Genomic DNA, 17,498 nt, shown 5'->3' with positions numbered 1-17,498 from the left:
CATGCTATATGTGTCTACACATGTCTATACATGAAAGTCTATATATGACTTCCCTGTCTGTGCATGTCTATACATGACGTTCATGCTTATACATGAAAGTCTATGCATGACTTCCATGTCTGTACATGTCTATACATGAAACTCTATTGGGGTATATGCATCTCTGCTTGCCTATGCATGAAAATCTATACATGTGTATGTGTGTCTATAAATGCTGTCATCAGGTGTTGCCAGTGTTGTCGTTGCTGTTGTTCTAGTTGGGTGTTATTGATGTGTTGTCAGGGTTGAAGGCATGGGGTTGTCGATGAAGTTGCAGCCAGGAGATTCCAGTGCCAATTTGGTCATAAAGAAGGGCCACAAGGCTCAGTCCAGCGGCAAAGATTTGGCCAGGCTTATTATCGACAAGCACAGCCCTGACACCTTTTGGCCTAACAAGTACATCAGGCCGGGAGTTAAAACGTTTGTACCTGTGACCAGATAGTTGGCACAACACCATACAGGCTTCCCTAGGCTGCTACAAAGTTCCCATACTTTCCAACCCTCCTTTTTACAAAACAAATTACGTGTTGCATTCCTGCTCTATCTTGACTGTGTCAAACCATCCTGTACCATGGGCCTGTTTCACACCCTGACCTGGGTGTTCCTGTCCTGTCTTATCATACAGGCACTGGACTATCCTACACCTTGTACAGCCTCCCCTCCCTCCCATTTTCTGGCAGGAGTGCCCATGTGGCCCACATGCCAAGTTGGGCTTATATAAGGAGTTCACGTACCGGTCAGGTTTGCTGGTCAGGCCTACTCTGGCCAGTGCTTTAGCAAAGCCTTTGTCTGAGCTGTATATAATATATTGATCTGTGTTACAGCAAGGCCTACGCATATCTATACATGGAAGTCAATACGTGTTTCTACATGGAAGTCTATATGTGTCTATACATGAAAGTCTATAGTGTCTAGGCATGTCTTTCATGTCTATACATGCCTATACATGAAAGACTATATGTTTCTAAATATGTCTGTATATGACAGACATGAAAGTCAGAGCAAGACACCTGTGTGACACATGGGACAACTCTCTGCATGCTGATTGGCATAAACATTATCAATTGCATCTTGGTACAGATGATGTATTGGGAGCGCTGGTGTTTTCTGAAACCACAGTCTGAATGGTAAAAACAGCCATTTCGGGAACATCTCCCCCCACCCCCCCAGCATTGATATGGGTAATGGGGGGGTGGTGGATCAAGCCCTAAAATTACACACGACACTTTTAACACACATAAGTGGTAGGCTGAAGGTTGTACATATAAGTCCATGCCCTTATTCAGTGAAGATACATACATCTCATTAATGGCTTGATCCTAAAACTATCGCTGTGTGGCCAGATCACCCTCCCCCCCCCCATCAATTTTTCTGTGATGCATCCTACATTTGTAACATCAAAAAGCATGCTAATGCTCCAGCAGAAGGGAATCCTTTTGAAGGATTGGCTAAACTTTCTATAAATGAATATTTCCTAGTCTAGTCATGTATTCAATTTGATCTGGTTGTATGTTTCGGGGAGCCTCACCTTGTCCATTTAACAGGGACATGGGCAATTGCCGGTACCAAAATTGTCACTGGTGATGCTTACAGGCAGAAATACAGGGAAGATGAAAAATCCACAGGAGTTTGGAATTAGCACAAGGGAAGGAAGGCTCAGCCTTTGACTTTTCCAAGTCTCCTTTTAATTTGCAAATTACTTTCTAGGCCTGTATCTAATTCTGTAGGCAGAAATATTTTTTTAAATTTTATTGCCTTGAGAAATATGGAGAAACTTTTATAAATGTACCAGAGGATCATCTGATCATGCAAACATACATGTTCCTGATTAATTCTGTTGAAATCAAATATGTAAGTATTTGTAGAATCAAGACCTAAGCCTTAAATAACTATTTAGGTACTGCTTGAGTTAGCTGCCTTAAAGATGATATGTCACTTGGATTTGTTCCCAGTTGGTTTGCATAGCCATTTGGAGACAAGCACATTTACCTCTGGTAGCCTCCAATGAAATCAGTATCAACATAAAGCTTTTGAGTGATATGTAGGGAAATATTTTTAAAGATCTTTTGCCCATTTTATTTCATATTTTTTAATTGAATGTCTTCGCTGATGTTTGTACTGACTGTACCAGCCAGGTTAGTTATAGCTTTAAATCAGTAAAAATAATGAAAGTAAACTAATATACATTTTTTTTAAAGATTCAGAATAACTCTTTCTCAAATTTCTAAACTTATGGGAGGTGAAGGCTGTGCTGTATGTAATTCAAAAGATACTGATTGACATAATACATAACATTTCTTTACGCATTTGCTAGTAAGAGGGGAAACGAGTAATGGCATAATACCAATGGAGAAGAATGGCAGCAAATAGAGTAGAAGTTGTATTTATTGAAAGTAAGTTTAAGGCATAAAGAATCCAGGAGGTGGCTTTTAATACATAAGATCCTAATTCTGCACTTTGCATGTGAGCAGACCCCTGTACCTGTGCTGTCCCACTAAACAGACTCTGGTTGCCAGTATTCATCTACATAGCTCTGACTGTTGGACTCCTGTGTAAAGTGCACAAGGTTATCGGCATAGACAGATATTGTTTTGTTCTTTCTTTCTAAAACCACTGAACTGTCTCTTGACACGCTGCTGCTTTTGTCTGTCAGTTGTTATGCTGTTACTGCAGACTTGACTTGAGATGCTAGATGAAACAGCTACTAAGAATCAAGACAACAAATGCTGTAGTTTTGTAGAGTTGTCCTTATTCCCTGATAAGAAGTCTCCTTACTTCCTGATAGCACTGTGGTTTTATAATAGAAATTTGAAATAATCCCATGTCTCCGAACTAAAGTCTTCCAGTGAATCTGTGCATCTCCATCACAATGTTATACCTTTATAAATATAAGACTTTGTAATGTATAGCTAGCATCTTGATGTCATCACATCAGAATATTAACACTTCATTTATCTGTCCTGCTTTGACAATGAATATCTTGGCTTTCACTGCCATCAGCACTTATTTTCTATAAATGCCTATGCATATAAGAAACTTCTGGAGACTGCAGTCCTGTGATAAAGTTCTAGTTCACTGGCATTATCTCATCCATATATATAAAGCTGTACACTTGCACTTCTCATAGGTGCTAGGCCTTTTTCTGTACGTGTGACTACAATATTTATCATTAGATAGAGCTTGCTGATATCTTTTCCCATATTTGTTTTAGGACAGTGCGAATGATGAAAGTGGCTAGGAGAAAATTATTATTCCGCAGTTGGACAAGTAGGATCATGCCTCTGATCTCCAAAGGCTAATAATTCAGCCATTCCATAACAGTAAGGCAAAGCATCTGCCATATTTTTCTTTAAAGATAATAGCCTTTTAAAAACCAGTGGGGAAATTTTTGCTTTAAACCCAGGAATGGGCATTAAATATATAAGGCTCTCTCCCTCCTCCTTCTGTAGATTTGTACTGGCCATAACTTAACTGCTCGGTTGTTGTATTGCTTCCACAAACACTATGCTGGAGAGGTTCACTGATCTCACTGATGCCTGCAAGCTGATCTGTGATGGGTCCATATGGGTATGTAGCGCCCAGGCATTGCCTGGAGCAAGATTGTGCTCTCAGGGATCAGCTTTCAAGCAATGAGAAAGGTCAGTTTATACAATGCCACATGGCCTTGCAGGTTTTAAAAAAAGCTGATTTGCCATAGGGCACAACACTGAAACAGTGCAGCAGTGTGTGATTGGGGACCCAGGCAAACCTGGGATGCAGCAGGATGTGGGGGGTATTTGCACAGGAGTGCAGGGCAGTGGTGGGGGCAGCAAACAGCCCAGGGGCCTGTGGCTTCCCTGGTGCCGTCTGTGCAGTATGTGGCCTGTGCTGGTGCGCCCCGTGGGACATGCAGCCCCCAGCCACTTGGAAGCCGGACAGCCCTAATATAGACCATGTCTAAGCCCTGATCCAGCAATCTAACCTCTTCCACAGCCCCAGCCACATCCAGGAGACTCTCTGGGCATAAGGGCCCACCCATGCAAATCAGACTGGGTTCATGACCCAATTCTTTTCCTGTGTGGCCTCTGCAGCAGAGCTCCCAAAGTAAAGGGCTTCTCTTATAAGAGTAGTTTTACTTCTGTAACAGGGAAATCAGTTTATTTAAAAAAAATACACATTAGTGGATGCTGGGTTTTTTGTTGTTTGTTTTTTTTTTAAATTGGACATTGACAAATGTAGTGTAATGTCATTAATGCACTCCAGGGAAGGGAAACACATTTATATACTGTAAGTATGCTGTTAAAACTTAGATCTTCCCTTCTCAAGTGTTGTTAGAAGGAGTTAAAATTTAAAACTCTTCAAAAAGTCCAGTTATTGATTAAAGCTAATTGGTGAGCATTGTGAATTCCCACATGTCCTCTGTTTTTTTTGGTCCAGGCATATATTCTGTCTAGCAAGGATCATGGAAAGGTGGCTTTCAATGAAAACTTTTCTAATATTTTGAAAATATTGAGCCCAGGGAATGGACACTCCATCTTGGTCTATGTTGAAACCATGCAAGCCTGGAAATCTATTCTACAAAGTGCTTTTGAGTATATGTTTTGGGAGTCAAAAGTTTGTTTTGCTGTATACCCAAACCAGTGATCTCTAAAAGTTTTTTTTTCCAAAAGGTGCTCAGCATTGGCTTAACTCTGCCTACAAATAAATTCCCATTGGCCTCAGAGGGAGCCAGAATTAGTCCGGTGCTAAACACTCGGGAAAATCCTATCTTTAACTCTTTGCAGATAAACGTAAGGGATGCAGTTGAATGTGAGATGCTTTATATGAAGAATGAAGACTTCCTGAGTTTGTTTAGTTGATAAAACAATGGTGTAAATATTCATGCTTGAGGGCATAACAATAAGCCATTAACTGGTAGATGCTAGGAAGAAACTTCTAAGAAAGTTATTCTAATTGCCAAGTGTCTTGCACTTGCAACCAATACTTGATATTGTCAGAGCCAGAACACTTGGCAGGGTAAATCTTTGTGCTGATGGTGGTACAACAGCTCCTGTATTTCTCTCAGCAAAGATTCTGATGATATCGTAGTTAGTATTTGGGATGGTTTAGGATCACAGGTCAAAGAAACAGTTGACCTATGAATGGTAGGTGTTTCATGTGCAGATGAACATAGTATTCCAAAAAAAAAAACAGGAATATCATTTGTAATATCATAGGTAAATAAGGGAAGCAGAATGGTATCCTGACCAAAAGAAAAAATAACCCTTGTGCCACTTTCTGTGATTTAAATACTTGGCATTCAATAGAAATATTAGTGACTAACTTTTTATTGAAGGTGAATAGGCAACAACACACATTTTTCTTTGATGTAAAATATTAATACAATACAACAGTACATTTCAGGAGTATGGGAATAAGAATTACCTCTTCTGCAGGGAAGTGGAAAGGCAGGTTGTCGTTCTTCCCATGGAAAGAGGCATGGGAAAGGTGTTTTTCTGTTGCACAGTAAATCCAAGCACTTAATGGTTTCTGCTTCTCCCAGTACAGTACCTATGATTAAAAATAGGATAAATTCTCCATTACTAAATAGATAGTCCTGATCACCTAATTTTAGTTTTATCCATCTTATCCTAAAACTCTTGTCCTTAACAATTGCTACTCATTAATACTTACAGTTCATAGATTCATAGATGTTAGGGTCGGAAGGGACCTCAATAGATCATCGAGTCCAACCCCCTGTATAGGCAGGAAAGAGCGCTGGGGTCTACATGACCCCAGCTAGTTGCATATCCAACCTCCAATGTTCATCAATGAGGGCAGCTATAAGATTCATCTTTGCTCTCTGGCATTTTTGTTTCACTGTCTGGTGATTGCACATTCACTTTTAATCTACCCTTGAAACTTGTCTCATCTGTTTAGGTCTAGGGAGAATTTGACAAAGGGCAGCCAGGTGCCAAACTCATATTGAAAATCACTGGTAGTTGGGAAACCTCAGAAAATCTTCCTCCTTCACTATTTTTGATGTTGTTTGGTACAACACCAAATGTACAAGGGTTGGTCAGAAAGCAAAGCCTCCTCATTTTTCTCTCCTAAGAAAGACAGGGGTATGGAGGGTATGCTTCTTGCCTAAGGGGGCACAGTAAATTCAGAGGTCTGTCAGCCCTGAACAAATCGAAACCTTTTAAGCAAAGAGCCCAATGTCTGAGACACTGCTTATGTACAATAATGCTTACCCACGCATCCACTTGTGCCCCAGACCAGCAACTCCTCATTTGGGTCAACTGTCACCCCATCCTCTGCACAGCCCGGAGAATGAAGGATGGAGACTACAAGGGTGACAGTTTTTGCAGCAAAGCAATGGAGGCTGCGTAATGCTGGCTGTGCAACAAGGACAAGGACCTCTACAATGTCAGGATACATCCCTTGCAGGAAATGGCCACTGACGGAGAAGGAGAGTATATTGAAAACTAGCTGCATGTTCAGCGATGATGGACAGATTTTCCAAGCAAGTTTAATATTTTTCAATAATATTTGGCTGGGGAAAAAACAGGAGGCCTTACTTTTTGACTGACACCTTGTAGATAAAAATAATCCCTGATGCTTTTCCCTTGTTTTTGATGTTCCTGCTATACAACTGGAAGCACGAAAATTGAGCTCAGTGCAAGAATATAACTAATAAAGGACACTGACCCTGAAAACCACAGGTGTTTATACATGTACTTTGGGACGTGGGGCAGAGGCACTTTAATTAGAGTGGCTCCAAGACACGCGCTTAATTAAAGCACCTGGAGTGTCATGTGTATCAGCATCCCCGTGCTGAAAAATGGCGGCTTGGGCACTTTGACTAAAACTCCTCAAACGAGATTTAGTTATAGCCCCCCAGCTGCCATTTTTCAGCACAGAGATGCGGATACACATGATGCTGGAGTGTGGGAATTACCTAAAGACCGATTAATCGAGTCTACTCCAATGTGCTATAATTACAGCACATCGGAGCAGCCCCCCTGCACGTGTATTGGCGCCCATCGTGCACAAGAAACACCAGCTTCCTCGTTGACAAGAAGCCCAATGAGCCCTTTTGCCATATGCCTTAAGTCGGAGATGGCTGTACATGCAAAGGCCTTTGTTACTGGCCCTCGCTGTGATGGGATCTGCGTGTCTTTTGGTTAAAAGAAGATGGTCTGAGTCTACTTGTTCTGACATCAAGGAGACTTAACTGTTGAACCCTGGCTTAGGATTTCCCTCCTGCAGGCACTCCAGTGAAGGTCAGCGATGCCCCCTCCTAAAACCTCCCTGCTCCCCTGTACAGTGGGAGAGTGCTATTGTGAGCTGACCTGTTTTTACAGTCATTGCGTTAGAAACATATTCATTATGAATCCGTTACGTATTAGACTAGCCTATCCGTTCTGGCACTGGCCATCCATTCCACTGACTGAGAAAGGCTGGAAATGATTGACAGCAATCGGCAATCTTACTCTGGTGGCAGTCTTAATGTCAAGGATGCATTTTAGAGTTTTGCATGGGATGTGAGACACATGAAATGACACGAGCTCGTTGTATGCATGCAGGGAATAACATCTTTCTTTGTGCCCAACGATAGCCTTGAGCATGTCCAGGGACCTCGCCTTCTTATCGGAACATCTATGTTTGGAAGAAAGCCTTGATAATTTTCGGGGTCTGTTTGTTTCTCTTGGTTTTCCCAGAAATGTAATTTCCAATACAACTCATTTAAACTTTCTTGGCATATGGAATTTATTTATCGTGAGAAGGTAGGAGAAAGGTAATGAAGGGCTAAGTGATTTTATAGCTAAATTGGGGTAGGAATAGACATGCAGCAAAAAAAAAAAAAAAAAGAAGAAGGAATGCCTCAGGGAAACTTTAAAATGGAATAGAGAGGAATATCTTAATGTGACAGGGGCAGTGGTTCAAGGACAGGAAGAACTAAAGAGTGAAAAAATAGTAAGCTTTTACTCAAGGAGTAGAAGAATCATTAACAACGAATGTATTAACTTATCAAAACAGTTAAAACTATTAGCGACTCATAATTGGTTCTCAGAATTAACTTCACCTGAAGGAATGGGGCAATTAAGTTTTCTGTTAAGGTTGTTTGCTGTCTTTGTTGATCAGTTAGATTTTCTTCAGGTCATGTTTGGAAATGTAGCTTCACAGCTCTACGAACTAGAATGATAATTTTTAAAAACAAATGCTCCAATTAAGTGAAAGCTAGTTGAGTCATGCAAGTAAAAATAAAATGGTTAATCTGACACAACACTCATTTTATTAATGACGTGAGTAGAATCAAATTGCCCAAAATGAAGCAATTCCTTCATCTCTTCTCTTTATAGACCAGAATTCACAGCTTTTTCTAATTGCAGTAAAATAAACATTCACCTCTTTTCCAGGAAAGTACAAAGTCACTTCTTGCTTTTGCCTGGTTTACAACATTATCTTTGAAAGTTGCATCAGTTTTTAGAAAAAAAATGCGGAAGCAATTTTGTAAGTTCTTTTCTTTTTGAAGCTTGAAAATGCCATTGCTTTATGAATAATATTTTTGTTGTTTGTCAACTGTGCTGATTTGGGTATAACTGTATAGCTATTGTTGTGTATGTTCTACACCAAAAATTCATGGTATCATAGATTTTCAGGTCCAAAGGAATAGTTCCTCAATCCCTTGAACTGGGGTAAAGTTACCTCTTGAAAAACACAAAATAGTTTTACTTAGTATTTGGGGAAATGAAGGCTGGATAGTAACTTAAGCAGGATGGACTGGCCTGCATACATGCAGCTATTGCAGAGTTCATTTTAAGACTTCATGGGGTTTTTTCTATGTTGTTTTGATTTTTTTTTCCTCTCCAGTTTTGAGGTAAAGTGTTCAGGACCAGAAAATTGATAGCTTTTAATAGAGTTGGATGCCATGCTGAAATGCGCTATATAATCTTGTCCACACAGAACCTATAATACTTGTCAAGTGAGTTACTAAAAATAATGAATAGCCTTCTATCTTAACTTTACAGTGAATAATGTAGTAGATGGTTGGTATTTTCTGCAGCTGATAATGTTATTTTGCTGGAATGTATGATTTGCAGCAATCAGAATGAATTGTTTTATCACCTAAAAGAGGAGTATTATGTTTTTTATTCCCCAACAGATTTGTGAAATCATGAGAGTTGGATAAATATCCAATATGGACATTTAGCCAGCCTTTGAAGCTTATTGGTTCACAATGCTTTTTTAACATTCACTTAAATAGGTGTCAGTGTTATTGCAGCACTCCAAAGGCAATGTCAACATGCATCCATAAGGATCATGGTACAATGTGTAGTAAGGCAAAATTATGTTAATGCCTGCCTGTGACTGTGGAGTTAGGGAACAGGCGGCAGAAGCATACATCAGAACAGATTTCTCAGACCTTGTTGTGATGCAGGGAAGAGTAAAAACATGTCCACCTTTGTCTGTCAACCATAGCAGCACAGTGCAAGAAGCACAAAATGCTGAAGAACGGTGGTGCTTAACCTTGTAGCCCCGCAGGCTGGATGTGAAGTGCAGAGCTGGTCTGTGAGCCAGATCCAAACACAGAACAACACCACGTGTGCTGGATCTGACCCTGTGTGTGACCATGTCTTCCAGCCTGTGGGTCTCCCCATGGGTCCAGAAATTTGGCAGTAGGGAAGCAGCGTATAGTAGGGCCAAGGACCCAGGGGTGACCGTGTTGCCTCCTGGTAGCCAAATGGCCCCTTCCTCAGCCTAATTCTAGTTATCTTCCCCTCCACTCTCGCCTGCCATGCCTTGATGTAATTGTTAAGTTATGAAAGGGAAGCTGCCTGTTAGTCCTAGAACCAGTCCTCGTTTTTCCTTCACCAGTAGATCTGTCCTGAACCCCACTAGTTTGAACCCAGTCTGTCTGTAGTTGGGCCCTCCTGGCCCATACGTGCCTCGAGGCACCTGCTGCCCTAGAGGTTTATTACGTGGCTCCAACCACCCCTTTCACTATGCCCAATTAATGACTTCCATGGGCACTTGGCTGCAATTGGATACCAGGCCACCTTAGGCCTTTATACCATTTTGTCAGGACCTCAGCCTTCCTGGCCTCAGCCCCTTTTCTCTTGTTGGTTCCCTTAGCCTAGACCAGACCCACTGTACCAGGCCTGACTGGTGGGTCCCAGCCCAAATCTCATCTTCCCAGGCTGTGCCCTGCTTAGGTTATAGGCCCTAGCCCTGATCTCACCCCTCTGGGGCTGTCTCTGCCCTGCCTTGGGCACTGAGTCTTCTCTGGCTCCATCTGGGCCCTTGGCACTAGTCTCATGCCTCTAGGGCTGTCTTTGTCCTGGCTTCATCTGGGCTCTTGGCCCTGATGTCCTTTGCTCTAGGCCCCTGGCCCCATCTCTTTCCCTCTCATGCACAAGAGCCCCCTGGCCCTCGCTCTGCCCTCCCTGGACACTGGGCCCCCTGGCCCTTGCCCAGCTCTTGTCCAACTCTTTAGGCTTGGATCTCCTTCTGAGGTCCAAACCCTGAATCAGGGTCCCTAGCAGGGCTCTAAACACTGGCGTGCCCCTTGCACTCCACGGAGGGTTAAACCGCCAGGCACCCTTCAGGTGCCCTGCCCTGGCCTCCGCTCACTCCCCTGTCAGCCACTCCCAAACCACTGGTTGACCTCAGGGCAAAGCATGCCAGCTGCTCCATAAATGCAGCCTGCTCCCGGCATAGCAAATGACCACGATAGTCTGCTGTCTTGCAGCAAAGCTTCCCCTTACCGGGGTTGTGTTCCTAAATAAGTGTCCTGCTGGCAGTGCTTAGAGCAGCTCTAAGGTCAACCTGGCATCCCCCTGCAGCCTTCCTGGCCATGAGCTCCTCATCCCCTGGCTTGCAGAGCTAGACTTCCTGGCTTGGCTGAGCCCCAAGCTTATAAGCGGCTCAAGCCCTGCCCATATTCGGTCAGGTGCCCTATCAGCAGGGGTCTTTATTAACCCCAGCCTTGCCAGCTGCTTTTGTCCAGCTCACAAAACCCTTCCCTTAAAGGGCCCTGCTTTTCTGTAACAGGGTAAGGGTTCCTTGTTACACAGTGGCAAGGTTAATTGTTGCAAGTTCAACAATTAACCTTGCCACTGTGTAACAGGGAACTGTGGCAATTAACCTTGCCACCGCTTGCCTGCTACCAGATTTCTGGACCCCTGGAGAGCCCCACAGGTTGGATGACACAGTCCCACGTGCTGGATTTGGCCCAGGAGCTACAGGTTAAGACCCACCACTTACAAAACTCTGAGGTTACACCAAGATGTGAGAGGCAAAATAATGCTATTTCAGTATTTGACACTGGTAAGTAAAGAGTTCTGGATACAGTTAAGTCATGTAAAGATTCTTGTCCTTCTTGGGCAACCTCCTGCTTCAAGTTCCTGCATCAGCCTATCACCAACTATACTGAGTTTGACTGCAGGTCCCATCTGCCTTTATTAGAAAAAACATCCCCAATAAGCAAATGATTTCTGTTACTTGATACCCATTTCACTGTCTTTAGACTTGAAAGGTAAAAGGTTTACCTGTGAGGATAGAATGGGGTGAAGACAAGGAGTCTTCATTTGTCACCTTAATATTTCTTTCTGGGAACACAGGGGAGAGACTTTTGATTTAGTGAGTTTATTCCTTTCAGCAAAGTTATTGTCTTGTGTGCATTGTGCTGCCATTTATATGACCTACAGTGTTTTGGATCCATGGTTGTATTAGTGTGATACCAATGTAACTGGTACATTCAAACAGGTTTTTCTATGGCTACGTCAGAGACAGAGCAAAGTAACTTTTGTGTGTGTCCTTAAAACTTAGCTAGAAACTTGGTTGTAATATGAGGCACAAAAAATGTTACAGCACTGTAAACTGGATGGACATTTATAGACGTGCTCCGGGAGGCGGGGTGCGGGTGGGGTGCTTTAATTAGAACAGCTCTGAGAGCCACGCTGATTAAAAGAGCCTGGAGCATCATGTGTATCAGCACCTACACACAGTAAAATGGCAGCAGGAAGCTTTGAACTAAAGCTCATCCAACGAGCTTTAGTTTAAAGCACCCCGCTGCCATTTTTCAGCACGGGTTGCTGATGGACATGGCGCTGGAGTCTGCTGGAGCGCAGTTATTACTATGCTGTATTACCATGCAATTACAGCGTGTCTGAGCGGCCTCCCTGCACATGTATAGGAACCCAACATTTTAAAAGCAGCTTCACGTAGTCTTAATGATTTGACTTCATTTGTCACGTAGCGTTCGGTTTTCTACCCCAGAGTTAAGCTATCGTCTCGTCGCTCAGAAATAGCGGGCTTTTGAACCAGGAAAGTGAAGGGAGGACTTCCAGGGCTTCTGCTCCCCTAAACTTAATGGGCTGTGTATAGCACGTACCCTACGAGCAATTAGTGACTCCGTACTTATTCCTTACAACTTTTATCATGTTTCAAGCTTCTGTAGTTTTGTGCAGTTTTGAAGGTGAAAGACATGCAGTCTTGAGCCTTGTTTCATCTTAAAAGATATAGCTTTTTTGCAATGCTAATGCTGTTTTGCAACATACATTCTGTTTTATGCACTTAAAAATTTACTAATTTATTTGGTTTATACATCTTAAAAGTTTAATGGGACTTTCTACACATGGATTTTAGTTCCCACGTATTGTTTCCCTGGGGGTTTGTGCTGGGAATTGTTTAGAGGTGCCTATAAAACTCTGTTACTGTAGCGGTTGGTGGGAGGAACGTGGAAGGACAAAAATGTCGTGGCAATCCCAAATACGGGGACTGGTGCGTTTGTGTCTGTGCACACGCTGTTAGAAGAGTTGGGCTGAATTGCTGCAAGTAGCAGATGTGTCATTTTGTAGCACAGGTGGGGATAAAAGAGTCCTGGTTATGGAGAATACTTTAAAGTGGTATATACATCCTGAGGGATTAAAGGAAATAAAGAAATGTCATGGTGAAGCTGAGGAAAACTACAGGCTTCACTGGACAAATGAAGTACCTGTGCTGTAGTAATTACTACTGATCATACAACAGCACCATGGTGTAGGTGCCCTTGTAAACAAGGCTTTAGTGTTTTCCCATTGCTTGGTAAAAATGCCCGCAGCTGGCCTACGCCGGGTCTTTTCTATTGCAAATACTGGAGTTGCATAGGCCAGTGGTGGGAGATTTCTCTTAAATGCCCAGCATACGCAAAGGCTGAATGCGTTGCCTAGATCACAAGAACAAAGACTAGAGAGCTGAGTGCTGAGGGTTTTGTTCTTAGCAGTAGATATTTTCTGTAGGGCTTTAGTTCATCTGAAGGCTGCGTGGGTTTGTCAGGGGCTGTCCATCTCTCTCTCTGTGCAATCCATTTTTAATCTATTTATCTTCCTCCCCGTTGATTTGGACAAGGGTTTGGGAAAGGCTTTGTCTCCCATGTATGGGTTAGGTGTTTGGGTGCTGCTGGGTTTCCAACGTGTTTTCAGAATAATTGGATGTAAAGCTGCGTTCCCTGTGTTTTTTGCATGGAGAACTGCTGAGATTGCTGCCCGACAGGCGCGGGGGATCTGCCTCGCGGCTCCAGCTTGATCAGTTCCCTTTTTGACTTGGGTTTGTTTTCCCCAAAGAGAAGTCACGGTTGCGAGTTGATTGATCGGTGAGCGGTAAGCGAGCTGACCTCTTTGCATTTGGTCTGGGTCTTGTGCAATGTGAGGTGCTGCGGGAGTCTCAAGGTTGTTGGATGTTGGATGTGGCCATCTAGTGGTGTGTGCTTGTAAACCGAACTCCAAGTGGATTTTTTTTTTATATCAGAATTACAGCTAAATATAGAGGGCACTCCTTACTAGGGGAATACTGGAGTATGACTAGGAACATGTTTGAAAGCATTCACGGAGAAATCAGATATAAAGGAAACCGAATGAGAAATTAACCATGGAACTTGGCTTATAGGCACGCTGTAAATACTCGTGATATTCAGGATTTGGGCTAGATTTCTTTTTTCCTGGGACCGCCCCTCTCCCCACATACACACACGCTTAGCTGCTTTTTCCTTTTCTCTTATTTTGTGCTTTTTTTCAAAACTTTTGCCAATAATTAAGCACATGTGAGCAAACCTGTGTTTACAAGTAAGTCAGTTTGCTTGCACAGAAGAAATGGGTAGGTTGCTCTTTGAAAAACCAGACTTATTTTTGGTTTAAATCTTCCCTGTGCCCATTTAATTAGCATGTACATATTTTAAAATGCCTTGTCGAACCTCAACCTAACCGAAAACATAAGAATATTCGGGCTTTGGTTTTTAAACTGTTTGATTGGAGTTGGAAGTAGACCACTGATAGGTTGTGAATGTTTCAGCCTCTTAAGAGATTGAGATAATCTATTGAGTTTATCCAAAAATGACTTTCTTAAATGTTTTTCTAGGTCACTTCCTGGTACTACAGCGGCTGAATGTGCATCAAATCTGAAAAAGATCTATACAGTACAAACAGTACAGGTAAGACTAAAATAGTGCTACAGAAATTGCTGCACATGAGAAATAAAACCCAAGGTGTGAGGTTGTATTGACACCCACATGCCAGATGAGTCAGACTCATGCTTTCGCCTACCTCAGGTATAAAAGTATTTGTTGGATGTATGAGCTATTCCTTAGTCATCCCTAGAGTTGAATTGGCGTCTAAGGACCAGAAAGGGGTGAGTTGCAGGTGATACAGTTGTTTTTACCAGCTATTCCCAATTTTTCTAAAGATTTGAGAGCCTCTCCTGAATCTCTAAACTGGATCATAAACCTTGATTTATTTTAAATATTTGTCTGTATTTCAATATAATTATCATTTGAGCTATGGGAGATACAGGATGTGGAATTCTTCCTTTGATATACCCTTGGGGGGTGTCTCTCTTTCATACTTTCTGTTAATACTTTTTTTAACACTTTCTGCTTCTGGAACACTTGTAGCCGTAAGAGATTCTGCACAGCAAAGTGTTTCCCTTTTTCTTATCATCTCGTTTTCTATCTGCAAACAAAGTCAGTGTGCATCATTTGCACTTGGTGATCTGAATGGATATAACCTCTATGGTAGAGTGCTTCCACAATGGCAGATGAGTAAGCCTACAGTATAATCTGTTGCTAGATTCTTTTTATATAATGTTAAGTCTGCCTTTAATTCACAAATGCTATGAAATTTTAAAGTGAGACATAAATGTTGTCTTTACAGGAACACTGAAGGTGGTGATGCTTTAAGATCAAACTAGCTCGACATTTTTGCTGTTTAGATATAACCTTCGATCTGATGTCCCTTCCCAGCCACTATTTTCCTCTGCCCAAGGAGATTAATTATCTCTGGAAGTTTTCCATCCAAGAGCACAGTTTGTAGATGTGCCGGGCAGACCTCTTGAGAGCTGATGAGAACACTACTTAAGAGCAGGTGTATCCAGCACCTGACTGACTCTTATTCTAGTCTCCATTAGCTAACCTAGGCCTTATTGTACTAAGGAGCTGAACTGGATTCCTTCTCTTTGGGCTGCTTTGGAAGATTTAGAGAATCCCTTTGGGTCCCTTGAGAGGACAGTTTCACTGGATGAATTACCAGAGGCTAGTAGCTTGGTTTTTTGATAGTTCACCTCACTCAGCAGTTAGATGTATTTCAAAATTACTTCCCTGGGGGAAGTGGAAGGAAAAATCCTCACTTTTCCTCTGCATTTTTTAGGATTTGCTGTCATCCGAAGCAGTGACATGGTAAAACACACCACTCTGCAAACACATTGTGTGTACAAGTCATGCTCTAGACAGCCGGACTAACAGGTGTGTCCCCCTTAGCCAGTCAATTGTAGCAGACACAAAAATGGTGAATGCAAAATACAGGAGAGTCTAAACACTGCACACATTTTCTTTCACATTCTTGTGTTGTCGATTTTTTTTTTTTTTAATATTTTAGGCAGTTTTACTCTATTTTTGACAGCTGGGTAAAAAAGCGGCTCTGAGAATTGCCCCAGAATCATATTAGTGTTGCAGAGTTGGTTTTCTATTGATACATGATATTTCATCATTGGGGCAAGGGGCAGAAATTACACACAAACCGATTTGAACCGATTTCCAATAAGTGATCGGAAATCGGTTCAAATCTGTAATGCAGCTGAAGGTCAGTGCACGTAAACCGCTTTCCAAATGGCCAAAACCAGTTTAAGTTAAATCTGGATGGATGTAGTATCAGACTTAACTGATTTAGGTTAAATCAGTTTATTGAACTTCTGTCCCAGATCCGCTCCAGATTCACATGAACTCATAGTCCCCCAGCATCCCAGGATCATAGAAAATGAGGGTGGGAAGGAACCTCAGGAGGTCACAACCAGTCCAACCCCCTGCTCCAAGCACGACCAGCCTCAACTACATCATCCCAGCCAATGTTTGTTGGGGAGGATGCTTTGCATCTCCCCCACAAACCCCTCTCACAGGGTTGGTGGGCTAGCCCTGGCCCAAGCTGTCTGCTTCAGCCCATCAGGGAGGCATACTCTAGTGCTCCCCGGCTTCTGGCCTGGGCCACTGCAGGCATGTGACTGCATTTTGAGAATCAAAAGTGAATGTCTGTTCACTTGCTTATCGGTTCAATCTACACAGCTTAGACTAATTCATGAAGACTGAATCGATTCAGCCTTGGGCTTTTGGACTGTCTATACTTAGCCCAGTTTGATGCAAGAGCATCTTAACATCTGGCTTCTTCCTTGCTGTGGGTAGAAGAGGCAAGGGCATGTTTCTCTTTCTCTGTTTCCCCCAGTCACCTATCCTCAGTTCAAGGTGGTAGGAAGGGATTATCCTTTCTCTTTTCCACTAGCTTCCCATCTTACTTGCAGTAAAGCTGAGAGAGAGAGTCTGGTGGCATTTTCTCTTCCGTTCTCCCTATTCGTACATTAATTTGCATTAAGTATATGTTGAGCCCTTTTGTAAGTCCTTCTGCCAGCTCCAGACAACATGACTGGATCACCAATTAGGCATGTAGCTTAGAAATTTAATATAAAATTTTGGTTCAGAATATCACAATGAGAGATGTGCTCTAGATGGAGGCACCAGAGGATTTTTTTTTTTCCTATGGAATTAAGCAAGTTAGCAAGTAGGCTAGATTGGAAAATTATTTGGCAAACAGGGTTGACTGGAAATTTTGTCTTTTGGGGGAAAAAAGCATGCTAAAGAAGTTATATTTAAACTGATTTGTTTTGGATGTGTTTGAGTATAACTCAGATTGGGACTGACTTTACTATTGTTCTCTGACTCTCACTCATAAAAATTTATGATCGCAGGCTCTGTATAAAAGTAAAATGACTGCTAATTATGCAGCTAAAAGGGGGACTGACTGGAGGATGTGATGCATGGGGACCTAGCTTAAGGACACAGTAGTCTAGTAGAGGACACAGTAGGTTTAGAAGACGTTCCCAATTTGTATGGGGGCCCTGGAGCGTGGAGGGTCCTACCCACGGAGGATTCTGCTATTGGCCGATGCTCCCCTCCTCCACGGCCCCACCTTTCGCAGAGC

The 17,498-nt window shown here is 42.4% G+C and overlaps 1 protein-coding gene across 1 annotated transcript in view; it reads left to right on the top strand.

The window, feature by feature from the left end:
* EIF4E3 (eukaryotic translation initiation factor 4E family member 3) overlaps nt 1-17,498 on the top strand; it is a 29,155-nt gene that overhangs the window by 1,220 nt on the left and 10,437 nt on the right. Inside the window, exon 2 of the mRNA XM_019499558.2 lies at nt 14,398-14,470. Within this exon, the coding sequence (XP_019355103.2) occupies nt 14,398-14,470 (73 nt within the window). The remainder of the gene's footprint in view (nt 1-14,397; nt 14,471-17,498) is intronic.

Source organism: Alligator mississippiensis, chromosome 12 (genome assembly GCF_030867095.1).
Source record: "Alligator mississippiensis isolate rAllMis1 chromosome 12, rAllMis1, whole genome shotgun sequence".
NCBI lineage: Eukaryota > Metazoa > Chordata > Crocodylia > Alligatoridae > Alligator > Alligator mississippiensis.
Note: the sequence above shows the minus strand (reverse complement) of the source record. Positions and strands in the feature narration are given on the sequence as shown.